The sequence below is a fragment of the Triturus cristatus genome, chromosome 7 (genome assembly GCF_964204655.1).
Source record: "Triturus cristatus chromosome 7, aTriCri1.1, whole genome shotgun sequence".
Classification (NCBI taxonomy): Eukaryota; Metazoa; Chordata; class Amphibia; order Caudata; family Salamandridae; genus Triturus; species Triturus cristatus.
The window spans coordinates 314,881,853-314,908,825 of NC_140590.1; the positions used below are offsets into that span (position 1 = coordinate 314,881,853).

The following is a 26,973-nucleotide window of genomic DNA, read 5'->3' on the forward strand; positions in this document are numbered from 1 at the left end:
CGTCATCCAATTTGCTTTCAAAGAACCCCTACACAGTTTATAGAAATATCTTCGATTCAGACAAGTCTAGTTCTATTTGGCAGTTTACACGCTGGTTGTAATGCTTAAAAAATACTTAAAACAGAACCACATGATGACCCAACAGAAGAAAATAAGAAATGCTGAGGAAAAAGTCAGAAATAGCGTAATGAGAAATGATGCAAACTGCCATTTTGACGATCTTGAGGCATTCAACACAATACACCAACTTTCATGTCAATAAATCAGAGCCACACTTAAGCAACAAGTGATTACTCAAAGAAATTATGAATTGAACAAACAAGTGAACAACTGAGCCTGAATTTCTTTCACAAGGTAAGCTAGTACCTAGTTCTGAATAATCTGTAAGGGCTCAGCTTCTTTTACAACAAGAAGTTGCTTTGAAAATACCAGTGGTTAATCCACCATTTCTAATTACACTGGCCTGAGCACTACAGACCACAAAAAGGGCTACAAGTGCCTAATATTTGGATTGACCTTATCCCACCCCCATCACTCCTGCCCCATATGGCCAGGTTATTGGCATACAACCATTTCCAAAAAAGGACATTCCATGTAACTTTGGATTACCCATGACCATATGATTTGGGAAATCCCAAGCAATGCCAGCTGAAAACCCTTAACCTACCCTGAGAAAACATCATCATGTTTACCATGGCTTAGTTGAATGTAGCTTGCCCAACTCAGGAGCTTTAAGTCAAAGCCTTAAACTGAAACTACGTAGGACACCAACATACCTGATCTATGGTTTTAAATTAGTTTTAAGGGCTTTAATGTTTACTTCACGTACTTAAAATGTTACTAGCATGGCCTTAGAGAAGCAACAACTGATGAGGTGAAATTCTTACTCTTAGTTGATTGGACGCTTATGGGAAGACTTTCCAATCAGCAACGAAAACATTTATTAATTTTGAGAGATGGTGCCTATAAGGGAGATATTCACTTAAGTTACAAGGTTACATTTTGGTAGCTAAGGTAGCAATATTAGTTTTCTACAACTAGCAAGTCTGGGTGGACATAATGTTTATACTCTTGTTATATTGGAAGTTCAGTTGCACGAAACGGAATAGTGGGCCTTTGGTATTATGCTTCTTCTATATAGATCCCTCTATGGACTGTTGCCGCTTCTGGAAAAGGCTTACCAGATACAACACCAACCTTCAATACTGTAAGGCACGTACATCCATCTATGGACAGAGGAATAGCTTGTGGTGGGTACTACGATTTCTCTCTTGCCAACAAGTTAATCACTTTCTGGAAAGGCAATGAGATCTATAGACAAGATCAGTCTTTAACTGCATCACTGGGGGCAACACAGTCCAACAGCAGATAAACTAACTCCAGGTCCCGTGAAGGACTTTGAGAAAAGGCAAAAAACAAAAAATATTTATGGCAAACTGCCCCCTAAACAAAAATCACTGCAAGTCACATACGATCCTATGTGGCAATTTGTTCTGTGTACTGTTGCTCACTGCTGGCACGATGGCAAAACCTACAATTGACAATCTATAGTACTGCAAGCACTGGGTATCATTAGAATTTGCTCCCAGGAATTACAATAAAACAGACTGGTGGTTTGTTTGTGTGGAGGGAGGTGGACGTTGAGTCTACCGACTGATACATCTATTGTTTGCTTTTCAGCACAGCCAACAATTACAAACTGTTTTAAGGAGGCACAAAGATAGAATGGCTGCCGTCTTCAGGTGTCGCATAATAGAGTTCAGCATGGATATTCCCATATCACATTAAATCAAGCTTTCCTATCAAAATCTCGGACAACGGTGGCATTTAAATTCAATCCCCATAGGCTGAAATCCTGCTTTAGGTAAGGGATGGCGATCAGTTGGGTATTTTCGCCAAATAAACTTCAAGCTAATCCAGCGGTGTCCAAAAGGGCTGCAGCCATGCTATATTTTCAGAAAACCTACCAAGTAAATGATCCCTATTAAGATTCATTGTATGTACATTTATTTCCTCAATATCCTGAAAATACAGCATGTTGGCACTTAAGGTCCATTATTGGACACCACAAAGCCAAGACGTCAATGGGAAAATCTTAGCTCTACCAACGAGCAGGGGAAAGCAAAAATGTTGAAGGTTGATTAGTTGAGCAATTTGCAGCTAGTTGCATAAAGAATGGCAATCGGATTAGTTCTAATATTTATAGATATATAAATATATATTAACATATATCACTAAGTGTCAACATGCTAACCACGTTTGAAAATCGATACCAAACTATGTGAGCCCAATGTTACATTACAACTTCAGATCACTACTTTCAGCTATAAATAACCTAAATACAGCGCTCTCTTCAATGACACTAGGTGTACCTGAAAATAAAGGAGCTGTCCATTTTTGATTCCAGGCGAACTATTTTCTGGAATCTAGTTTCAAACCTATTTATGTAGCACCATTTTAAATCATTTTAAAGACGAAGTGGTAGAAATAAGGTAGGTGTATTTGAAAAAGAAGAAGATGTGCAGAAGGAGAGAACAGGGAAAATGTTAAATGATTTTAAAGAAGAAAAAGTTTAAATAAGCTAATGTGATTGAAAAATATGAACAAGAGGAAGGGTGAATTAGAATGTAATTAAGGAGAAGAATTGAAAACAGCAAATGGAAAAGGAAATATTATAACAAAATCCAAAGGCCAACTTTAAAAGCTGGTGCAGACTTCTAAATGTTTTATGCCTTCAGCAATCCAAAGCTGTGGTTACCCAAAGTCAACCGGGTAAAGCCATTTTGCCCAGGTTGACTCATGGGGAATGAAGAGAGATTTTATATATTTTCAATTTTTTTTTTCTTTTTTTACATCGTATTGTTTCTTTACGCAGAAATGAGAAGAATAACACCTTTGTAAGAGGGCAAAAGTGGAAGAATGAAATCACTTTCATCAGAAATGAACAACTAACGGAAAAACCTACATCTGGTGACCTGAAACATGGGCCCCACTGATTTGTCCCCTCAGTTAACTCTTCTTCCATTTCTGACAAAAAACAGTCCCCTCTTCTCCAATCTCATGGTTGCAAGGAATTCACTTTTGTAATAACCCAAGTGTAACAGAAACGGCATGGTCCCTCAACTGGAATCTTCACTTGAAGCGGATGCTATATCCAAGTCTATGGATCCGTGGCTCACAACTAGTCGTAAGCGTTTGGATGGGGTGAATGGGTTGAATGCCACTGTTCTTTTTGTGTCCACATCTATCGTCGGGCTTTCTTCGTCGAGAGAGGTGTCCTCAAAACAATCCATTATTTTGGGCTCAGATAGTCGCTTAATTTTCTTCATGACTGGGGAATGCGCTTGAACGGCATGCGTTCTTTTCTGGATGTTTGTAACACTAAGCTGCACATACGCTTTTGAAGATAACTTGGGATCCATTGAGGCTCCCAAATTGCGTAACTTCTTAACATCCACAAATGGACTGCTTGATGTCTTAGATGACTGGCTGCGAGACATAACCCTAATACCTTCCTGAAACTGTCCCACTGGTGTGAAATGAGCATGGTTGGATGCTGTCTTTCGGCTTGCAGGAAGCAGATGTCTATGTCTCTTAACTACCTCCCTTGAAGATGGGAGGGCACTTTCAGGTACGGCTACCTTAATGCTTGTTTTGAAAAATGTCTGTTTGGTCCTGGGCGACCTACGAACTTCAATGTGTGAAGGTGTTTCAGAGTTTTTGATTTCTTTTTCAACAGCACCTAGTAAATCACCCACAGATTTGTGTGGAACTACAAGTACTTCATTGCTAGGTAGGTGATCAACATCTACCCTCAACTTCATTCCAGATTTCTGCTTTGAGGTGTCTTCAGGGTGCATGCTAAAAATTGCATCTCCTAAGTATTTGGGGTCATTGTTTTGTTTAACAGTATCTGTAAAAGATTGTTTACTGGCAACTTGAGGGTAGCCATTTAGATTGAGAGTGTGAGCCATCTCCGATTCCTTACTCACGTCCTTTTTTGGGTTCGCTTGTGAACCCGAGAAAGTTGACATTTGCATATCTTGAACAGTCGATTTACTCAAGTCCACTTTAACATAGTGCGTTAAGCCAAACTTTTTAGGTAAATAAAGGTCTAGCGCTTGGGATGAGCACCATGAATTTGTTTGCAACCTTGTGTCAGCAGGCCCAATGGTTGAGCTCAACTCAGCAACATTATTTTCCCCAGATGTGGCAGAGGCAAGTTTTTTGTTTGAAGACAGACAAATGCGGTGTCGGTGGCGTAGAACCAATGAATCGCAACCATTTTTTTGCGGTCCTGTAGCATTTATTGCCCCAGACTGTGTAGAAGAAATATCCTGGTCTGGTGTGAAGTGGGGAAAGAGACTTTTTTGGTGAGGACTTAATGAGCCATGTTTATTTCTGTGCCTTCCAAGGTGTCCTTCAGGTTCTGACAAAGAACATACATTGGAGTCTTTAACATGATCAATCCTCACATTTGGACGGGAAAGGTCATGGTCTGAAAATAAATGAAGTTGTCTTCTGTGGCTCAAGCGCTTTGAGCTACGGATGCTTTCCCCGGAAAGTACATCAGGTGCGGACAAACTGCAGATTTTGGATTCTGCAACATTTAGATCATTGACATCCGTAGCGGAAATTTGCTGGCCTACAGATAGGCCATCAAGAAGTCTCCTGGGTCCCAGATTAACCAAAAGCCATGCGTTTTTTGGTGGCCTTTCCTCAGCAGGCTGTTTGGGTGTGACAAAATCCATTGAGCTGGGCTCTGTAACAAGGTCATCCCTAATTTCTGAAGGGCTTTGGTCCTTGTCTAAAGAAACAGGAGACAAGCTGCTACTTGCATGCAAGACAGGAGAAGACACCTCTGGTGTTATTATGTTCCACTGGGAGCCTGGGCCCAGCTTCACAAGTTTTAGGCTAGGAACTTTTGTAAGAGGTTGACTGGAATTGCTAGCCTCTGAGTGCATGTCCAAGCATTCTTTATTGCGATCTTTAGGGGTTGTATCAATTTTTTTGGTAACTGTAGATTTAGAAGATAAGGAAACTGCTATAGATTGAGACCTCGTTCTTGTTTGTAGAATTTTCGAGATTTGGCTTTTCAGCCTAAGCTTTGCATGGTTTTGATCGTGCCGCTTGTGGGACGACACAGGCTCACTAGTCACCCTTAAGCATTCACTGCGGATACAGGGAGTCTGATACTGATAGTTTTTGTCACAAGTGGCATAGTTATGAAGCAGAATTCGTAGATCCTTCAGAACAGTTCCACTGGGCAGGATAAACTTCACTGGAGTTTCTGGATTTCCACTACTAGTGGCAGAGGTCATATAGAAAGGCCGTGGGTGTCCTCCACTCCGTCTCTTTGCACTGCCAGGAGAAAAAGGACTGGATGTGAGTGCAAAGGGGGGAGTCCTGAGTTTCGCTGAAGAAGTCCTCCTGGATCGAGAACACCGTTTCTTTACGGTGAGGGATAGTTTGTACGTTGGGCCTACAACAGAAGAGTACAAACACTGGTCAGTTATCACTGAAAATATCTTATAAGCAAAAAAACAGCTGGTAATACAGCACTATAAAAACTGAACAACAAATTATTACTCAAATTTGCTCTGTGTACTGAGATTACTTGCCTGTAACAGCGCTGATGGCTCTGCTTTTCCAATAAAATCACGCAAAATCTTTTTTTGTGTTATTAAAACCCACTGAACACCTTTATGATGATGTAATTAAATGTATTTTTGGGTAGTTTTGGGTCAAGTGTTCCTCCCTGAATGAAGGGAGAGTGAATTTCAGCCTTCCAAGGACTACAATGTAGGTCTGCGGGACATTAAAACGTGCACAGTTTTTCCAAAAGGATTATGTTACTTACCCAGTAAGCATCTGTTCTTGGCATGTAGAGATATAGATACACATGCTTTGCATACTCCTGCCATTTAGTGTTGAATCCGGATGTTTGCAAGTTATTTTTCTTCGAAGAAGTCTTTACCAGTCACAAGGCAAGATGACTGCTCCTTTCGGTGATAGTGCACATGGGCATCGACTCCATTGTTAGATTGTTTTCCCGCAAGAGGGTGAGAATGGAGTGAGTGAGTGTAATACAAAGATGTCCATGTGTATGTAATATAAATAATGAGAACTGCAACAACTACAGGTGCCCGGGGAGGTGAGAGAGCGAATGTGAATCCACAGCTCTATATGCTAAGAACAGATGGTTACTGGGTAAGTAACATTATCCGTTCGAGGCATGTGAGCTGTAGATACACATGCTTTGCATAGACTATATACTAATATTCTCCCAAAGCGGTTGCTAACCAGGTGATGCTGCAGTTGTTAGGAAAAGTGTTTTAGCTCGGACTGCCCTACATTGGCATGTTGTGTGCTAGTACATCCACACAATATTGCTTGGTAAATATATGTGGTGTAGACCATGTTGCTGCTTTACAAATGTCAGCTATAGGAATGTTACCCAATAAGGCCAAAGATGCCCCTATTTTACAAGTGGAATACGCTCCAGGGTGTATGGATTAAGTTGTTTTGGCTTTTGCGTAGCAAGTTTGAATGCACTTAACAATCCATCTTGTAATGCCAGATTTATAAATAGTATTGCCTTTGTGAGGTGGTGTAAATGAAAAAAACATCTTTCGATATATTACAATAAAGCTCTTTCGACGTCAAGTGTGTGAATAGCTTGTTCTGCTACTGAATCAGGTTGAGGAGAGAAAACAGATAACACAACAGATTGGTTAATATGGAAAGCAGAGACCACTTTTGGAAGAATTTTGGGATTGGTGCGAAGAACTACCCTAACTTTATGGAGCTGAAAGAAGGGTTCTTTTAAAGTTAATGCCTGTAGCTCACTAACTCTTATTAGTGAAGTGATTGCAATGAGGAATGCAACCTTCCAAGCGAGAAACTGTAAAGGACACTTGTGTAGAGGTTCCAAGGGTGGACTCATAAGTCTTGTAAGTACAATACTAAGATTCCACACTGGTGACGGTAGAAGTCTTGGTGGTATAACTCTTTTTAAGCCCTCTACAAATGCTTTGATGACAGGAACTTTGAACAAATACAAATGTCTGTTTTGCAAATACGCAGCTACTGCTGCAAGGTGCAACCTAATAGATGTGTAGGCTAGCCCACATTGCTGTAGGTTTAAAAGGTAACAGACAATGTTCTGAACAGAGGCATTTAGAGGTATCATTTTGTTGTTATTGCAGTAAACAACAACATTGTTTCCATTTTGCTGCATAGCAAGCTCTGGTAGTAGGTTTTCTTGCTTCGTTGAGAATTGCCATACAGTCTGGTAGTAAATTTAAATACCCAAACGCTATAACTTCAGGAGTCAAATCGCTAAGTAAAACTCCTTGGGATTTGGATGATTGATTTCTCCATGGTTCTGAGTGAGGAGACTGGGGGTGAGATGTAGGTTTTGATGTGGAACTACTGGGAGCTCTAAAAGGGTGGTGTACCACACATGACAGGCCCATGTGGGAGCTGGCAAAACCAGTGTGAGTGACATTTGCCTGAGTTTACGAACCAGAAACAGAAGGAGTGGGAGAGGCGGAAAAGTGTAGGCGAATATCCCTACCAATTGATCCATAAGGTATTGCCTTTGGAGAGATGGGGTAGGAACTTGGAGGTGAAGTTTGGGCATTGTGCGTTGTCAACTGTGGCGAACAGATCTATGTATGGGTATCCCCATTGTTAAAAATATGGAAGGAGTACTTGGGGATGAAGTTCCCATCCGTGTATTTGCTGTCGCCTCCTGCTGAGGAGGTCGGCAATTTGATTGTTCACTCCCGAAAGGTGTTCTGCCAGAAGGTGAATCTTGTGATGGATTGCCCATTTCCAAATTGTCTGAGACAGGTGTGACAGTTGGAGTGTGTGTCCCCCATTGTTTTTGTACATAGTACATTGCTATCATGTCGTCTGTACAGACTAGGACAACTTTGCCTGTGAGATGAGACTGAAAGGCTTTCAGAGCCAGAAACACTGCTCGAAGCTCTAGATAATTGATGTGGAGAAGTCTGTGATTGTCGTCCCAGAGACCTTAGGTTGCGGAATGATGGAGAAGAGCACCCCAACCGGTGAGAGATGCGTCTGCTGTTAGCACGCCTTGTGGAACAGGGTCGATGAAAGGCCGCCCTTTTGATCAATGTTGTGGGTTCCACCACTGCAGAGAGCGATCGGTGCGGCGGTCTACCAAAACTAGATCTGTCAATTGACTCTGTGACTGATTCCTCTGACGTGTCAAGCATTCTTGTAAAGGATGCATGTGTAATCTTGCATGAGGTACCATTGCAATGCATGAACCCATAATTCCCAGTAGGAGCATGAAAGTCCTGGCTGGCAAGATTTGGTTGGTTTGGAACTGCAGCAATAGAGTCTGGATATTGGAGATTCTGGCTACATTGGAGGAGGCTAGAGCCATGCGAGTGTTGTGTGGCTCCGAGATAAGATTGTATCTGCAAAGACTGTAGGTGTGACTTTTGAATCTTGACCGTGAAACCCAGTAGGTGAAGTAGGTGTAGTGTGGTCTGGGTGTTTTTAAGACACTTTTGGAGTGTGCTGGCTTTGATGAGCCAGTCGTCTAGGTAGGGGAAGACATGAATTTGTTGTCTTCTGAGATGAGCTGCTGCCACTGCACTGCATTTTGTAAATAACCTGGGAGCAGTAGTTATTTTGAATGGAAGTACTTTGAACTGATATTGTTTACCTGCTATCACAAATCTGAGATATTTGAGCTATATGAGATGAGCTGGATGAACGGGAATGGGAAAATATGCGTCTTTTAAGTCCAGTGTGGACAAACAAATCGCCTGCTGTAGGATTGGAAGAACTAGATGAAGTGTTACCCTATGGAAATGTTCTGACAGTATGTAATGGTTTAATTCTCTGAGACCCAAAATTGGACTTAAGGAACCGTCCTTTTAGGGAAATTGAAAATAAAGAGAGTAAACCCCTGAACCTTGGTACTAAAATGGAACTGGTTCTATGGCTTCCTTTTGTAAGAGAGATTGCACCTCTTGTTTGAGTAATTGCAAATTGTCGGACGTCAATTTGTGACCGTGAGGTGGAATGTTTGGTGGGTTGGAGGTGAACTCCATGCAATAACCATGTTGGATAAGGTTTAGCACCCGTTTCTCGGTTGTTATAGATTGCCAAATGGGGAGAAACTGTTGAAGTCTTCCCCCGACAGGTGTTGAGTGACCAGGGGAAGTGTGGGCAAGTCACTGGTTATTGGGAAAAGGGGTGTTATGTGGTGTGTCGCCTTTACAACTGCCTTTGGCATGGTTTCCTATATATCCTTTCTCTGTAGAAACCTCTATAGGGAAAGGATAGGTTGTTTCCTTTGTAAGAGGAAGCATTTGGGTCTCAGGATGTTGTTTTGGACCCTGCCCTGTAAAATGAGCAGCAAAAGGAACCTCTATTGGATTGGGACTGGAGCGCTACCATGGATTTTGCAACTAAAGTGTCCTTTTTTATCTTTTCTAAGGATTGGTCGACCACAGGACCAAACACAGGTTCCTTATCAAAGGGGGTGTTCAAAATGGACTGTTGAACCTTAGGATGAAACCCTGAGATCCTAAGCGATGCATGCCTTCTAAGGAGAATGCTGGTATTGATCTCCCTAGCTGCAGTGTCAGCTGCGTCTAAAGCTGATCTTATTGAGGAGTTAGAGATGAGTTTCCCCTCTTCTACTAACTACTGTGCTTTATTTTTGTGTTCGTCTGGGAGATATTGGAGCAGTTGCTCCATCTCATCCCAGTGTGCCCTGTGGTACCTAGCTAGTAGACCTATGTGTATTTGCGATGAGCCAGTAGTTAGTGGCATGAACAGCTACTCATTTTCCAGAGGTATCTATAAGTTTTGATTCTTTATCTGGAGGAGGCGCATCCCCAGACGTTTGCGAAATAGCTCTTTTACGAGCATTGGTCACTACTAGGGAATCTAGAGGTAATTGTCCTTTAATAAACACAGGATCTGATGTTGAGGGTTTATATTTTTCATCCACCCTTGGAGTTAAAATACGTGCTGTTACAGGGTTCTTTAAAGATATCATCTGCATGTCTCATCATACCTTTAAGTGTAGGGAGTGTTTGACTTGACCTATGTGTAGACTTAAGTGTTTCAAATAGAAAATCCTCTTCTAATGTCTCTTCATTTAATGGTACCTCAGGATACTCTGCTCTCTGGCAAGGAGCTGTTGATAAGCCATATTAGCATCTGATGGTGATGGTTTTGCAGGATAAAGGTCTGGCTCATTGTCTACTGGAGGGTCAATGGTGTAATCATTACATGGGTCTGCAGGCAAATGAGTATCATCATCACCCTGATCCACATCTGGATCAGTATGTGGAGATCTGAGGTGTTATGTGCAATGGATCCTTGATTATTAATTGTGGAGAAGATGGTGGAGGTGGAGAGGATTGTGGGACAGGATAAACAGGGCTAGTAGCCATGTCCTCCTCTTTAAGCAGTGTAATCTGAAGGAAGCTTGTGTTTTGCTGGATTTTCAGCCAAAATATGTTCAGTATCAGGATTAATAAACATTCTTTTGTTTGGGATCCAATTTGGTCTTAAGAACGTCTAAAATTGGTTCTGGATATGGGTGACGCTGGGGATGATGGTTGCAAAACAAACCTTTGTAAGAAAGTGGAAGGCACTAGACTCACCACGCCTCGCAGACTGGAGTAAGGATACGGGTTGGTGCATGATAACTGAGAAGGCCATATATGAATCTAGAGGGTGCCCCGCCAAATGGACACAGATCTGGGGACAATGGAACAGCTATAGGGGAGGGATATGTGAACCCCGACTGAAAAGGGACATCACCAGTGCGATGGGTCTGATTAATGGGAAATTGTGAATCTACTATAGCGTTTAAAAGTGCAAGCAAGTTAGCTGCCTGTCCGTCGATGTCCTGTCATCTTTATTCAAGTATGTATAATCATTGCATTGTCACGTTCTTCTTTCAATAAAAAGATTAATAATAAAAAAAATAAAAAAAAGGGTTCTGGAGGCTCAGGAACCCTGTCCTTGGATTTCGGCGTCAAACTCGACTTGTCTTTAGAATATTTTGGCTTCGAAGGGTGTTTGTGTTTCGAAATGGAGGGTTTCGGCTCTTTACCAGATTTGTCCTAGAAGCCTGATTTCAGATCCGAAGGTAATTTTGGCCGACTCGGTCAAGAGCCGGAAGGCTTGACTGTTTGTTTCAGTGCTGAGCCGGGAGACAGGGCTTCAAACATTGTCTCGGTGCCGACCTTGGCCAGTAGGCAGAGGTGGTGCCGTAGCCTTATGAGTTTTGGAAGAGGATATAGGGGGCAAGGAGTATACGGTACTCCCGGCAGCCTGCCCCGAAGGCACACCTTCGGACTCCAGATCAATCTTGTGCTCAGAATACGACTCTGGAACATAGAGGGCCTTTTATTCTGTGGGGGACGCTTCGATCTCTTCTTGGTTGGATTCTTCCCTGAAGATGTAAGTTGGATGCTTTGGCGTTGCATCTCTCAAACTCGATGTAGGTCGGTGTGAGGGTACTTTGCGTGGCACCCAGGATTGGAATAGAGTCTATTCCACCTGCAGACGGCCGTGCACGAGGTTTTCGATCGAAAACAGAGTTTGTTGAGTGTAGCGATATGCGGAGAACAGGGAAACGCGTACAGAAACAATACAGTTGAGGATGGCAGAAAACAATAACAAATCTCTGCAGACTGGTGTGGAGAGTGAGTCCTCCCTCCTGAATCAGAATGTAATACCTCATGGTTATGTTGCCTGTCTTTAGAATAACTGTTTTACCTTGGATGAGTCTGAGGCAGTCTTTTCAGGCTAGACAGACCACTAGTAGTTTGAGGTAACTAATGTGATGGCCCTGGTGCTGGAGATTCCAGGTGCCTTGAACCATGATGTGACTGAGGTGTGTGCCCCACCCAAACCATGTGTTGTAATGGTCACTAGTGGGAGAGGACTGACGAAAGGGCTGCCAAGTAACAGCTGCTGCTCTTCCACCACTGCAGAGCGTGCAGAGTATTGATCTTTACCAACCTAAGATCATTCCACAGGCCAGCTTGTGACTATTGCTGTGCAAGTTAGCAGATAGTCTTTGAGGGGGACACATGGGCACTACTGCCAACCATATAGCCTTAATGCCCTACAGTTTCATTACAGTCCCTACTGTAAGAGGGCATTCTGTCAGTCATCAGCTGTTGGATTGTATCAAACTCCACTCGTTAGGGTATACTTCTGCAAACCGCATTCAGGATGGAGCCTAGGTAGGGCTGGATTTGTTGGGGTTTGACGTGGGACTTTTTGAGATTAATAGTTAACTCTAGACTGTGGAGTAGGAACACCACTGCCTCAGTGAGCGATAGGCATTGTTGTATGATACTGCTCTTGGTTAGTCAGTCGTGAAGATGTGGAAAGACCTGGTTAGAGTTTCTGTACAATGCTCTGCCAGGCACGACATTAACACACTGGAAGCTGTAGTGACTCCAAGGGGAAGAACTTGGAATTAGTAGTGTTGTTCACTTTCACAAAATGAAGGTAACTGTGATCGGCAGGGTGGATAGGAATATGAAAGCAGGCATCCTTCAGATCTAGTGCTGTCATGAAGTCTCCTTGTCAGAGCAGCAGGATAATGTCCTGCAGGGTTGTTATAATTGCTCCGACAGGATAAACTGGTTTAGCGGCCTCAGGTCTTGAATGGGTAGGTGAGTTCTGACATTCTTTAGAATGAGTAGAGAACATAGACTCCTATGCCTTGTTAATGCAGTGGCAGGAGTATTTTATGCAGTTTTAGAGGAGTTATTGACCCTCGTCAAGGAGGTGAAATTCTACATGGGAGCACTGGCAAATTAGTGTTTGGGGATGGAGGATCATTTACCAGAGACACCTCTGCCTTTGTTGTTGCCTTTGTAATAAGCCTAGGTAGATACTCTGCCTGAGACTGAAGAAAGACTTGCTGTTGGTGCTGGTACAGTCTGCACCACTCCAGAAGATGTGATTTTAGCCCCAGCTCCGGCTTGTAGGTGAAAGGCCCCTCTCTATCCTTTGGAGTGGCAGTTTGTAGGGCACCCTTGCACTTTGCTATATCTGCCCTCTATTTCATTTTTTTACAACGCCTCATCAACGTCTTCTCTATCAAATGGGTTGTTGAGAAGGTGCTGTTCCACCTCTGGTTTGAACCCTGAGATGCCCAGCCATGAATGCCAGCACAGGAGGATGTTCATAATAAGGAAGCAGTTTTCGCTGCATCTAGTGTAACACAGATATTTGAACTTAAAATACTGTTCCACTCGACTCCCAGCTCGTTTTTGCTCTCCCTGTCAGTTATGAGGGAGGGTTTGCACCAGCACTTCCATTTCCTCCCAGTAAAACTGGTCATACCTTCAGAGCAAGCCAACAGATTTGGAGCTAATCCAGTGAATAGCTGTTCCCAGTATAATGTGCTTTTCTGCAGCCTAAAGGCACCTGTTTTTCTTGTCTAGAGTAGCAGCATCACTTGTGGCTTGTATAGAGGCACACGTCCGTGCTGTGTGCACTAATAAGAAGTGAGGGGAGGAACTGGCCACGAATGTAGAATGAGTCATGAGGAGAGGTTTTAACTTTCTTTTGACCTATGATGCGACAACTCTTGGCTTATTGGGCTCTTTAAAGTTATCCAGGCCCAATTTTAAAATCGACCTGGGCATGGGGAGGAACTGTACACTGCGCTCTGTTTTGGAGAGGGTCTCCACCAGGAAATCAGAATCCTCCTGTACGACATGCGTATCCACCTTGTGGCGGTGTGCACTCTGAATCATCGCATGATATGCGGTGGTACCATCTGATGGGATTGGCTTTGTTGGGTATGGTTCCAAAGCAGGGTAGTCAGTAGAGTTGACATTATAATCTTCCCAGGGGTTGTCTCGATCTCCCTTTCCCTCAGGCATGTCATAGATGTATCCCTTCCAATATGGGCTAGCTGGGTCTGAGAAGTAGTGCAATGCCCTCTTAGGTAACTCTGGCAATAGTGTCTAAAGTTGTGTCACTGCTGGGAGCAGAAGAAGGGTTGGTGGTGACTGTGCAGGCGATTTGAGTAATTGGCTTGTGCCCTTGTATTTATGAGTCTTGGGCCCCAAAGGTCTAGACTTATCGAAGGTGAGCTCCTCTTCAAACGACTTGTGCTTCTTTAAAATTGGGGGAGTTTGGTTGATGGCTGTCCAGGAGGCAGTAAGGCAATGAGTTTTCCAGTCTCTATGTGAACGAAGAGCTGCTTGTGAATGACACCGAGCTCCTCTGTCAGCTTTTGTGAGATAGGTGCCTCGGATTAATTAGATGTTGGCACCAAAGGGGCCCTTGGCATTGACTTGGTGCTTAGTTTCGGAGGCACTCTTGGACTCTATTTCAGCTCAGTGTAAAGGTGTTTGGTACCTTTTAGTTCGAGTTAGACTCAAAGTCTGTTGTAGCTAAACGTCCTTTATCGAATGTGTACTTCGAAGCCTTCTCTCGGTGCCAACTGGAGCCTGATGGTGGCAGTGAACCTGTGGGTGGCTGCTCGTTTCCCACATGCTTGGGGACCGATGCCAGACTTCTATGGGAGCAGTGTTCTGCCTCAGCATAGGGGTGTTTAGCAGCATGAGGTCTGTCCACTGGCTCTGCTGTTTAAGAGATATTATTTTGCCCCTTGGAGTTTTTTTTCCTTCGGGGGGCCTACTGGTTCCAATGCAGAGGATGCCATCTTTACCTCATCTCTCAGGTGCGCTCAAGGATAGCGTCTCTGGGCTAGGTGTCTGATGGGCCACTGGAACTCCAGAAGGCACGTTTTCTCCTCCTCCTCTATGTTGAGAGGGTTGTATTACTCGAAGATGAGGAAGATGGCCGCAGCATCTTTGTGTACACCCAGCTGCTTTCCTTACCTCAGAATCTTTTTGCAGTGGAGATAAGGTCAAACTAAGGGGACGTTTCATTGGGCTGAGGAAAGAGGGAATGGTTGCAAACACTGGGCTAGTCCAACCAAGGATACTTTGCATTATACCCTGGACTGACTTGGAAGGGTGTGTGGTACATCACCCAAATCCTCTTCATTCTCAAACGCAAGCTCATCAAAAGGTCAAAGTGAGCTCATCTAAAGTATGATCTTGGCGTTGGTAGGTCTCTCGACCAGTTTGAGGAAGGGCAGAGATGAGGAAGTGAGACAGCCACGGTTGGTAGAGAAGGCCGGCTGCATTGTCAGCCAGCAGAATAGCTGGATAGGCACTGACAACATCTTGAATATTTATTGATTAATCAATTGATCAAGGACTTATAAAGCACGACTACTCACCTGTGAGGGTCTGAAGGCGTGGGGTGGGGAGGGGATGGGTCTGCAGTTCATTCAAACAGCCAGGTCTTGAGGTCCTTCCTGAATTGGGGTAGCGATGGTGATTGCCTGCAGTGCAGAGGCAGGGAGTCCCAGGTCTATGCAGCGTGGTAGGAGGAGGATATTCCTCCAGCCGTTGTCTTGCTGATCCATGGGACGTGGCCAGGGCCAGTTGGGTGGAGCGGAGATGTCTGGTGGGGGTGTAGAATTAGAAGCGATGATTGAGGTATGCAGGTCTGGCATTGTGGAGGGATTTGTAGTCATGCGCGAGAAACTTGAAGGTGATTCTCTTGTTGAAAGGTAGCCAGTGAAGGTATCTCAGGTGGACGGTGATGTGGTTGCAGTGTGGGATGTTCAGGAAGAGCCGAGTGGAGGCGTTCTGGATGGTCTACAGTTTCTTTTGAAGTTTCTGGGTGGTGTCGGCAGAGTGCGTTGCCGAAGGAGAGTCTGCTGCTGACGAGCGCCTGGTTGACAGTTTTCCTGGAAGAACTTACGAAGGAGGCGGCGTGTCTGGAAGCAGGCGGACGTGACGGCGTTGATTTGTCAGTTCATTGAGAGCAAGGAGTCCAGGATGATACAATGGTATCTTGCGCGGTCCGTGGGTGCGGGGTTCAGAGCACTGGAGGCCACAAAGAGTTGGCCGAGGGAGAGGATTCCAGGATGAGGACTCTGGTATTGTCTGAGTTAAGCTTGTGGTAGCTGCCCTTCATCCAGGTGACGACTGCCTTCATCCCATCATGGAAGTTGCTCTTGGTGTCTGTGGGTTCGACTGAGAGGGAGAAAATAAGCTGGGTGTAGCTGGCGCAGGAAACAATGTTGAGTCTGTGGCTTCTGACAATGGCTGCAAGCGGGGTCATGTAGATGTTGAAGAGGGTGGGGCTCAGGGAGGATGCCAGAGGCACTACGCAGCTGTCCTCTGTGGGTTCTAATTTGAACGGTGTAATTCTGACTTGATGCGTTCAGCCGGTGAGGCAGGAGCGGATCCATTCGAGGCTTTCGTCTGGGATGCTGGCGTCATGGAGTCTTGCGCAGAGGGTGTGGTGGAAGACTGTTGAAAGCAGCCAGAGGTCCATGGGGATGGGGGCTGCAGTCTCGCCTTGGTCGTAGCTGTTAGGAGAGCAGTCTAAGTGCTGTGTTTGCTTCTGAAGCCCAATTGGGAGAGGTCCAGGATGATATTCGTTTTGGTGAACTCAAAGAGTTGGGCGTTGATGGCTTTCTCCATGACTTTTGGCTGGGAAGGGGAGTAGAGAGATGGGTCTGTAGTTCATGAGGTCCGTCGGTCGGCAGAAGGTTTCTTCAGCACGAGGTTGATCTCTGCGTGCTTCCAGTCTTCCAGGAATGTTGCAGACTTGATGGAGCAGTTGATGGTGCGGCAAAGTTCAGGAGCGATGAAGGTGCCAGCTCGGTTGAAGATGTGGTGAGGGCAGGGATCTGAGGGGGCTATGGAGTGGATGCTCTTCATGAAAAAAAGTAGCGAGGATAAGCGTCAGTTTTAGAGTGGTCGCTGGACACAGATGGCAGAAAAAAAACAATCTAGGCCGATGTCAGTGTCCATGTGCACTACTGACTAAGGAAGGAGTCACAGTATATCCCTGGACATGAAGCCTAACACAAGATGGCAGGTGTATGCAGAGCACGTATATCCACAGCAACACATGCTACAAACATGGAGTTGTAGTTTGTCAAGACTTCCAGATATCTAGGATATTCAATGAGGTTACCAACCATTTTTCCAGAGAATTGCAGAACCAACCTCTACCACTAAAAAATCCACAGGGTCCTAGACAGTCCAGCGAATCAGCAAGCACAGCTTCACAAATAAGGCCATACATGCCAAGCCTTGCTTTATCAATGAAACCTGAGCATGCTAAGTGGAGTAGGTACAGTACTGTCTCATTAAGGAGCCATTTTAATGGGGTAGACTTTTTGTGCTCAAGGCTCAATTAAAAATTGTTTACTTTTCACAGCATAGGTCTTGGTGTTACAACTTGTTTTCGGCTTTTTAAGTGTCTTTCTGCAGTCACCTGGAATGTATAACCTTTAGCAGCCCAGCTAATGAGTGTAGGGGTTTTGGTTAAACATTAGCCCTCGGTTAAAGTGGAATCACAGCTTCAATGACCAGGTTCCACAAGTGTATATATCAGAATTATCTGGCCTGGGGTAATGTCGCCAATATGATCTTGCATTTATTGTGAATTCCAGTGAGTTCTTACAGTGTTTTCTGAATCGCAAAAATGGTTTACATTGTACCTATTCTTCAATGTGCTCTTCCACTTAACTTTTTTATTAACCTCTTTATCTCCCTGCCGGTCTAGTTTCCCAGCACTCCATCTCCTCTCTCTTGCAATCCTGACCCACCCTATGTTCAGCATTCGCAATAATGGGGATTTGCTTGCATCACATTAAGAAACGGTTGCAGCAGATAAAAGGTTAAAGGTGTGTATTTAACACACCTTTCTGCTGCTCTATTTTTCAAAGATAGCCTGAGTGAATGTTATATTTGGGAGATGTAATACATATTGTGGAGTGCTCTGTTATTGCAAGTCACGGGCCCGGTTCTTTAATTCAAGATACCAAGAAATGACTGGGCTACTAAATTTGGAATGTGTCTGATTCAAGCCATTTCTTGCTCTACAGGGTCAAAGGGAAGAAGTCAGTTAAGGACTCAATGTGCAGACAGTTAGCTACAGGGTCTCTGGTGACAGCTAACTCTGATGCTGTATAAAGAAGCAGCTATAGGTACTAAGAAAACTTCAGAACCTGAATTATGGCTTGAATTATTTGCCTATGCAATTCACACCTGAATTAAGTTTTTTACATTTTTGGGCCATTCCAATGGAATTTTTGGGTTTATTGATAGACAGCACGGGAACTGCACCAAACATAGGGGCCTTGGTTTATTTTTAAGAAGTGCGGGGGGAGGGGGTGGCGGATTACAAAAGGGATTTCATCTTTCGGTTCTGTGTAGCATTCACTGTTCTAGTGCATTTTCGTCTTTGGAAAAAGAACAGCTGAATATATTTGCATTAAATACATTGACATTGTGTGTATGGGTGGTTTCTATCACATCAGTCCCCGTTTCCTCATTGTAGGATGCAGGCTTTATTTTCAATTGAAGCCAGTATGAATGGAAATTGAACTTGGTGATCTGGAGCTATATCATGAACATGTTCTACTTCGGTATGAACATGTCCAGTTTTCCTTTAATTGTGCTGTTTGCAACATATATTTGAAAATTGTGATCAATGACTTAAGGATTCTGAGTTGCACTATCTGCAGCTCATGCGCTAACTTGTAGATCTTCTTTGTTTATAATTGGGTAGTAGCCAACTCTGCTTCAGCAAAACTAAAGTGATAACCTGTACTGGGCTTACATACGGTTGTTAAAGTGGTTTCTCATGATATGGACCTAGTCCTTTTGTGTAAGGAGATGCAGCTACTCAAGGTAGGTTTTCCAGCCCACCACCAGTAAAACTAACATGAGTACTGGTATAGGACACTGTATGCACAGAGGATCTTTGTTGGCACTATCCTGATGCCTGAGCTTTCAGAAAGCAAAGCTTTCTACAGCTTTCAGTGAAGGAGAGTGGGATGACGCTTTTCTTGCCCTTACTCCGATCCTCCACAGAGTTCAGCTGTAACCTGCTGGCCACTTCACAGCATTGAGCGGTGAACTGAAGTTTTACAAGTTTTGCCATGCTCTTAAAACAGGAGCACAAAGTACAGCCACAGAGTACAGAGGCTCCACAGATCTTGTGGCTGGTCAAAACTTCTTATAAAATGCCTTACTATAGCCCAAGTGATTCATTCATCAGAAACAACTGCTTTAGGTTAAAAAAAGAGAAGAAATACTAAAATTCCCACCCAACCACTAGATGGCGGAATAACGCACAGCATAGTGAATACAGAAAAGATTCACGCTGCAAAACAACTGCTTTAGGTAGGCACATATTGCTCTGACACAGGAAGGCTCATAAATAGCAACCCGATGTTTTCAGGTTTCTAATTAAAAGAATACCTTCCCTTCAATGGTATTTCATCAGTTAGCTATTTTAATTAAAAACTGGGAACCCTATTTATAGTTATTTCTTCATTTTGCTTAGAATCTTGTGGGAAAAAGGGGTTGGAGAAAAACCATACAGAGATATTGCCCACCAAACCATGAAACAAGCTCTACCATCTGCTTCAGAAGGCTCAACATTTCGTGCTCAGTGGAGTCACAAAATATATAAAAGTGCATTTTAGCTGGAATTACAAGAAAATCCAATTGCGATTGCCCATACAAGGAAGTGGCAAATTATGTATTGTTTACAGAGTCTGTTGAACACTTTTTGTTAAGCCCCGTACATGCTCCAAAAGCTGCAAGATGTTGCCATCAACTTTGTTACTGAATTGGTTGCTTACTTCTTTTTAGTTGAATGTAAATAAGTGTAGTCATATTGTCCATTCTGAAGACTGCCTTCCAGTGGAGGCCAAGGGCCGCTTTTGAGCATCTCTGAACCTTTCACTGATGCATTTACAATCAAAGTATTAAACGTTTTGGATTTGCAGGTCATGTCCCTGGCAGATCTGATTTGATATCGCCTAAATGAAAATCTTTTTCACGGTTAGTGTAACTCTTCTACAGTTGTCCCATTGGTTAGGAACTTGAGCCCCCTGTAAATGGAACAGTCCGCCCCCTTTAGCGCTTGAGGGAAAAGGAAGCAACAAGACATGATGCCTAGTACCCTACATACAAGTGCACTGTGATGCTGATCCGAGTCTGTATCAAAGACTAGCAACATGTCTGATATGGAATTCCTAGCACCCATTAAATATGGTTTGCTGTAATTCAAAATCAATTTCATTTAGTTAGGGGCGAGTTATAGGTAGTTCGGTAACGGTAATGTCTTGTAATATCTTCCATACTACTTTGTTGGCCTGTAGGAAGGACCTTGGGTAACGACAGGTGCTTACATATTGCCATAAAATGAACTGCTACCGGTGCCACACTCTTTGTAAAGATGAAGGGAACTGATCTGAGGCTGAATGTAATTGCTTGAAATAGATAATGGTGTCTCCCCACCATGAATCACATGTATTTCATGTATCAAGGGAGTATAATATGTTGAAGCAGTCATGTTGCAGGTATATAGATCAAAAACTGTCTTCCTGATCAATAGCCGAAAGGACATTTTTGAGTGCCACAATTTGAAACCCGTTCTCCTGGAAACTTCTTCAGTTCCACCAAGATCCAAGATGTGATGCCTGCCTCACAACTTTTAATTACCAAGAAGAACTCCGAGAAGAGGTCTCGATTTCTTTTGCACACTTAGAGCACTTTCAGAAGACATTTTCCAACTGTTGACCTCCATGGTATTCAAGGCACAATAAGTAAGTCGATAGTATTTGTGCACTGCTCAACTTGGCAAAGTTGAGTGAAATGTCCATCTTTGAGAACAGTTTTGTGAACTTCTGCATAGATCTGCTTGGGCGTGCCAAGTATCTCACATTTAAAAGACAATCATTGACCTGATTACCTTTGCACTGCAGGAAGGCTGCTATACTGAGGTCAGAACTTTGTGAGTTTCATTGGTGTCGCTTGAAGCCAAAGGGTAGAACACTGAATTGATAGTGGAACCACTTACTTCGAATCACATATACGTGAGATGCTTCAGGTGGATGGACATGTAGACATTGGCATTCTGGAGTCTAATGGTGACATGAGCAACCTTTCTTGAAGCAACTAGAAAATCGGGACAGGATCTGGGGAGATTACGTGAAGAACCTTTGCTTAAAAAAGGAACCACACAGAACTGAAAAAAATCGAGGTCCATCAATTAATGTTGAAAATGACAACTTAAAAGACTCATGCGCCAGCGAAAGAACGCAAGAAAACGTGATCCTCGAAAAAGACGCTTCCCACCAAGATACGTTGACTACCCGCACCCGTTTAAAAAAGCTAATTCAAAAACTCAAAGCAGAGGGGGCTCCTGGACCAAACGGCCTCCCAACCGCAGTTTTTAAAACCAACGAAGAGTTCTGGGCTGAACACTTAACAGTGTTATTTAACTTCATTTACATAAAGGGAAATATACCAGCTTCGTGGAAAGGAAACATCATTCACCCAATTTACAAGAAAGGGGACCGATAACACCCAGGGAACTACAGGTTGATTTCCTTAATTGACGTTGAAGCCAAGCTTTATGCCTCATGCCTTTTGGAAGAACTGCAAGACTGGGCAAAATCTAATAATATAATCCCTAGCTTTCAAATTGGATTTAGACAAGGGATGGGGACGACCATAAACCTGACCATCTTGGGTCTGCTAATGGAGAACGCCAAAAAAAAGAACCATCCTCTATATGGGTGTTTCGTCGACATAAAAGCAGCCTTTGACCATGTAAGTAGGACAAGATTATGGAGCAAGTTAAGAAAATGGGGGCTGCCGGACAAATTACTAAACGCAATAATTGGTTTATACAGCGACACATGGGCAAAGGTAAAACAAGGGAGCGGGACAAGCCTAACAAAAAAAAATGAGACCCAGGATGGTCTAAAACAAGGCTGTGTCCTAGCCCCTAGTCTTTTTAACCTATACTTAACAGACATTGGACGCAACCTAGAAAAAATCAAGAGCCATGCCCCGAAACTTGGTAATGTTTCAGTTCCAATTCTGCAGTACACAGACGACATAGTACTATTAAGTAAAACACCAATAGGTCTGCAACGCTTAATACATTTGTTATCATCTTATTTAGTACAAGAAAATTTGGAGCTGAACAAAGAAAAAACAAAAGTGCTTCGGCTAGTGGAGGGGAAGAAACTGAAATTTAAATGGTCAATCAACGACTTAATCCTAGAAGAACAGGACTCATACAAGTATCTGGGGATGACCCTTGGGCAAGGTGATTAAAAAAAAAAAGCACACTCTGGCATTAAAAGGGAAGGCACAATCATTAATTTACGCATATAAGCAATTGCAATCAAAATTGACCGGCCCGAATTATACTCCCTTATTAAAAGTAATGGCATCACAAATTTTACCTACTTTGTCATACGGGCTAACTACGTGGCTAGGAGGGGAGGCAAAAATCATAAACAACCTACAAAATAACATTTAAAGTTATGTTTAACCTGCCCCACTCAGCCACGCCCGCACAAGTCCGCCTTGAATTTAGCTTACAGAACCAAAAATTCCGGTCAATGTCCATTTTTGCAAAATTGTGTCACAAGATCCGTTCTGCTCCAAGCGAGTCAATGGACAACATCTGTTGGGAGGAAATCAATTACCAGGAAAACCAGCCCAATACCACCTTATGGGGAAGTTACCTTAGCACCTGTCTGATTACACTGGATCTACAAGAAGTATGGAAAAAAAAACAGACCAGGCGCACTTCTGTAGAGCAGCCAACGGCTCAGCAAAAAGGAATTCTCAGTTAGAAGACAAAAAAACGAAACGGCGCCACGCGTGGACTGTAATTAACTCCTACACTCACCAAAAACCACAGGGATATTTGGCCTTACATTATAGTCAACTTTTAAAGAAAGCCTACGTAGCTTACCGAATGGGCATGCACCATTCTGACTTGAGGCCTTCTTGGAAACACCAAATCGAAAGCCCCCACTGTAGACTGTGCGGATACCAGAAGGAAACTTTGACGCATTTGTTATGTGTATGTCCAGCTTTACTAGTTTTAAGAAGACGATACCTACGGGCCATTTTTATTACGTTAAAGATCCGTACTTGCCGGCAAGCAGTAATAAGCTGGCTAGGAGGCACCTCTTCTATCTTGGCATGTCGGGGAATTCAATTTATGTCCAAGGCAACAAAACTGCTACAAGAAAGTTAACAAATAAATGGCTCATAAGGTCTAGCACAAGGAACGGAGCAAGTCAGAAAGTCCGCAGTGGCAGAAAGGACATTATTATAACCTTGTAAATGAACTTAACAAGACACTATATCGGAAGAAATATGATCAGTGTTGTCTTTTTACTAAAAACAGAATAATTATTTTTCCTTTTTATGTTTTTAAAATTCGTAATTTTAAAGCTATTTGAAGATTGTAACGATTTTTATTAATCAAACAATAAAATAAACTTGAACTAAACTTGACCCCCATTCTAAGGGCCTGATGTATCAAAGGGCTTTACTCATTCTGTGTGTATGGGAAAATACTTTAGTAAATATGGCCTTACATGCCAGCTTGTCAGGTATTGGTTCAGCTCACAAAAGTCAGAAAGGGACACAATCTCACACCGGTTTCATCTTCACCACAAAGAACCTGGAGTAGAATCCCTTGCATTACTGAGTCCTAGGCCAGGTTCTATGGTTTCTTTCTGAGGCATAGATAGTATATCTGCCTGTTAGAGCTGTAGTTAGTAGTGAGTGATCTTCTGCGGTGGACAAAGCTGCAATCTTTTAGTAAATGTCAGTGTATGGCCATATCTTACCAGATCCTACATCCACTGATGAGTAAAAGGCAGAGTGTCTGCTGCACACAGGATCTTGCCAGGCAGATATCGAGTATAGGGGCTGCCGGGACCATCTAGGGGTCATTGTTGTCAGGAAGACTCTTGTTGTTTGTTCTGATTGGAAGATTCCTTCTTGGGTTGCTATCTGGATATTTGTAGAGCAGGAACTTCGGTTTGGTGGAGTATAATATAGCTGTCTGTAGAAAGAGGTTTGTAAAGAGTGATGTTGTGGTGGGCAGTATAGCTGGTACCAGCTTCAGCTGTATGAAAAATCTGTACTCCTTGCTTTACGAAAGAGCACCTGCCATGTATGCAATAGGATTCCAAGGAAGCTAGCAGTGTCTGACCTTGACTATAACACATCGTCCATATGCCTACTGAAGCTGGTGGTCGTCAAAAGGAATACCTAGGATACAATGCTACATCACTGGCTCCTAGGACGTGGCGAGTAGCCACTTGCCTTATTAAAACTACTGCCCTAGATATTTGTTGAAATCTAGTGCTGGATAAAAACCAATCATAGCAGTTGATACTTCTCTACTTTGCACAGGATCATCCGAGATTCCACGTTCTTGTCTTACAGAAGAAAATTAAGGTATGCGGGCAGGTCTGTCCACATACGGTGGTCAAAGCGGCTGATTACAGCCAGTGAACCAACAGTTCTCAGTCAGGGTGGAGACTCTAGTCAAAGTTGTCCATATTCCTAATTCCCTTATCTTGCGCAGCTGTACATTGGAAAGATGGGTTTCTCGAACTTTGTGTGATCAGTGAGGCATGAAGGTATACTGCGCGGGGATCTGTATTTTTGCTTTTTTTAGCAAACCTAGGTACAAACTCTGAGACAGAATCTGACATTTGCTGAATTTTAACTACTCCTTACCAGATGTGGTTAATAGTGGGAATTGCTTTAACTGGATTTCTGGGTGCTTCCTTGAAGCCATTGCAAAAACAGTCTGATTGATGACAGGTAAAGGTTAATGAACCACTTTGATGTGCTGTTCATCGATATATCAAAACGGACAATATTGTCAGGTGGGGAGCCTCCATGAGATAATGTGGATGAGGGTGTGGGTGCCCCCGATTAAGATGTTATAAATCTGTCTCACTCAATAGCACGTTGCAGACGTTATAGGAAATCTCAATCTTCTTCTATGTCGCTGTTATGTGATGAGTCTGTCACCGCATGTGAAAGTTATGGATCCGCCAAAAATTGTAGAGGTGGAGGATGAGGATAAGATTGCTATGGAGTCTACGGAAGAGCAGTCTGTGGTGCCTCATGCCAAGGTGGAGGTGGTTGCGGTGGACCTTCCGAGCACATAGGTGAGGAGGGAAAATATTATAGCAAGCTTAGATCATTCTATGGAGATAGTCCAGCAGAGCAACTGGTACCTTAGCATTGGTAGTTCCTGGTAATGTATTTATCATGGTATTCATCATAAGATCTGTTGTATTAGGGATGACCATATCTCCAGTGTGATTCCTCCTGTGGATAATAACCCTGATTCTTCTTCCTGTTCGCAGTGCTCCTAGTTTCCATCCTCTTCACATTTTACATGCAGCTGCATCAGACTGGTAGCTTTTCTGAATGGACCTTCACCTTGTGACACTCACGTGTGCAGAAATTCTAAAGGCATATGTATAGGAAAGTGCAAATTTTTGACATGGTCATCCCCATTTTTTGCCTGATATTCGGAGCTCTTTTGACAGGCGTGCACTGAGTTCCTGCTATCAAGGTCCCCAGTGCCAGATTTCTGTTCTAAAACTGTACAGTTGTTCCTCCAATTGGCTATACCTTTAGCCGCTCCCACCCTGCAAGTCCCTAGTAAATGGTACCCTGGAACCTAGGGTCAAGGAGGCAAAAGAGAGTCCCCAAAGGCTGCAGCATGTATTGTGCCACCCTAAGGCACCCCTTAGCACATTCATGCACACTGCCATTGCAGGCTGCGTGATTTGGTGCAGAGAAAAGTTAAACAAATGGCACGGCACACCTCCTGTGTAACATGTTTTTTGCGTCTGCAAACAGGTCGATGTCTGGAAAACCCCATCGAAGGAAGATGTCCTGTGCAACGTCGGTTTTTAGCACCCAGTTGTGAGCTTCACAGAAGTTTCGACTTAGACGTTGAGAGTACCTGGGAGATGAATTGCTGCATTGGTTAACTTCCTTGCGACAAGCCACTTCCATATGGTTTGAGCTTCCTGTGAGAGGGGTCTCGACCTGGTTCCTCCAGTGGTCAGATAATGCATGGTTGGCGTGTTGCCCGACTGAATCAACAGGGAGCGTGTGCAGATGGACGGGAGCAATGACTTGAGTGCAAGATGTACAGCTGTCAGCTCTAGTAGGTTGATATGATACCCATGCTCTGTCTCTGACCAGAGTCCATATACTTTAAGAGGACCCATGTGAGCCCCACAACCCTGAAGGGAAGCGTCTGTGACAAACGTCTGACTGGGAAGATCCTGATGGAAAGGAACTCCTTTCAGCAGATACGAATAGTTTCTTACCTGTCGGTGTAGTTTTGCAGCTTGAAGATCTTTCTGGATTCACTATGCTGTGCATTATTCCGCGGTCTGGTGGTTGGGCACGGATTCGTAATATGTTTTTTTTTTTTGTAGCCCAGGTGGGCGTCGACGTCCCACCATTTGGTACACTTCTCGTGACGTCGTCCTGCTTCCTGCGAAAATCCCACCTCGGGGCGCCATCTTCGGATTCTTTTTTACTTTTTTTTTTAAACCCTAGGCAATTTACAGTATTTCTTCTCAATTGTATCCTTTCTCACATTTCTTTTCAAGTCTTCTTTTGTTCTCCATTCTCTGTCTTTCCCCCCTCTTCTCCATCCTCATCTTTCTGGCAGAGGTGGGAGGGTGCGCTAGTGAATCCAGAAAGATCTTCAAGCTACAAAACTACACCGACAGGTAAGAAACTATTCGTTTTGCAGCGTGAATCTTTCTGGATTCACTATGCTGTGCATCGATTTTGTAGCGGTTTGTCACTTTTGTGGCGGCTGGGTGGAAGATGAGCGTTGGATGTTGAATATATGTTGAAGCACCTTTTGTCCTACTTGTGCTTCCTTGTTCATTTGTATATCCACGCAGTAGTGCTTAGTGAACGTGTGCACTGAAGCCCATGTTGCCGCCAGGCATATGTCTTGATTGGGTGTGTTTGCCAGAAAACCAATTGTTGCTCCTTT

General features: G+C 43.5%; 1 protein-coding gene across 1 annotated transcript in view; it reads right to left on the bottom strand.

The window, feature by feature from the left end:
- Positions 1 to 2,833: 2,833 nt before the first annotated feature.
- KMT5C (lysine methyltransferase 5C) overlaps positions 2,834 to 26,973 on the bottom strand; it is a 176,932-nt gene continuing 152,792 nt past the window's right edge. The window contains exon 9 of the mRNA XM_085616374.1: positions 2,834 to 5,482. Within this exon, the coding sequence (XP_085472500.1) occupies positions 3,120 to 5,482 (2,363 nt within the window). The 3' untranslated portion in view covers positions 2,834 to 3,119. The remainder of the gene's footprint in view (positions 5,483 to 26,973) is intronic.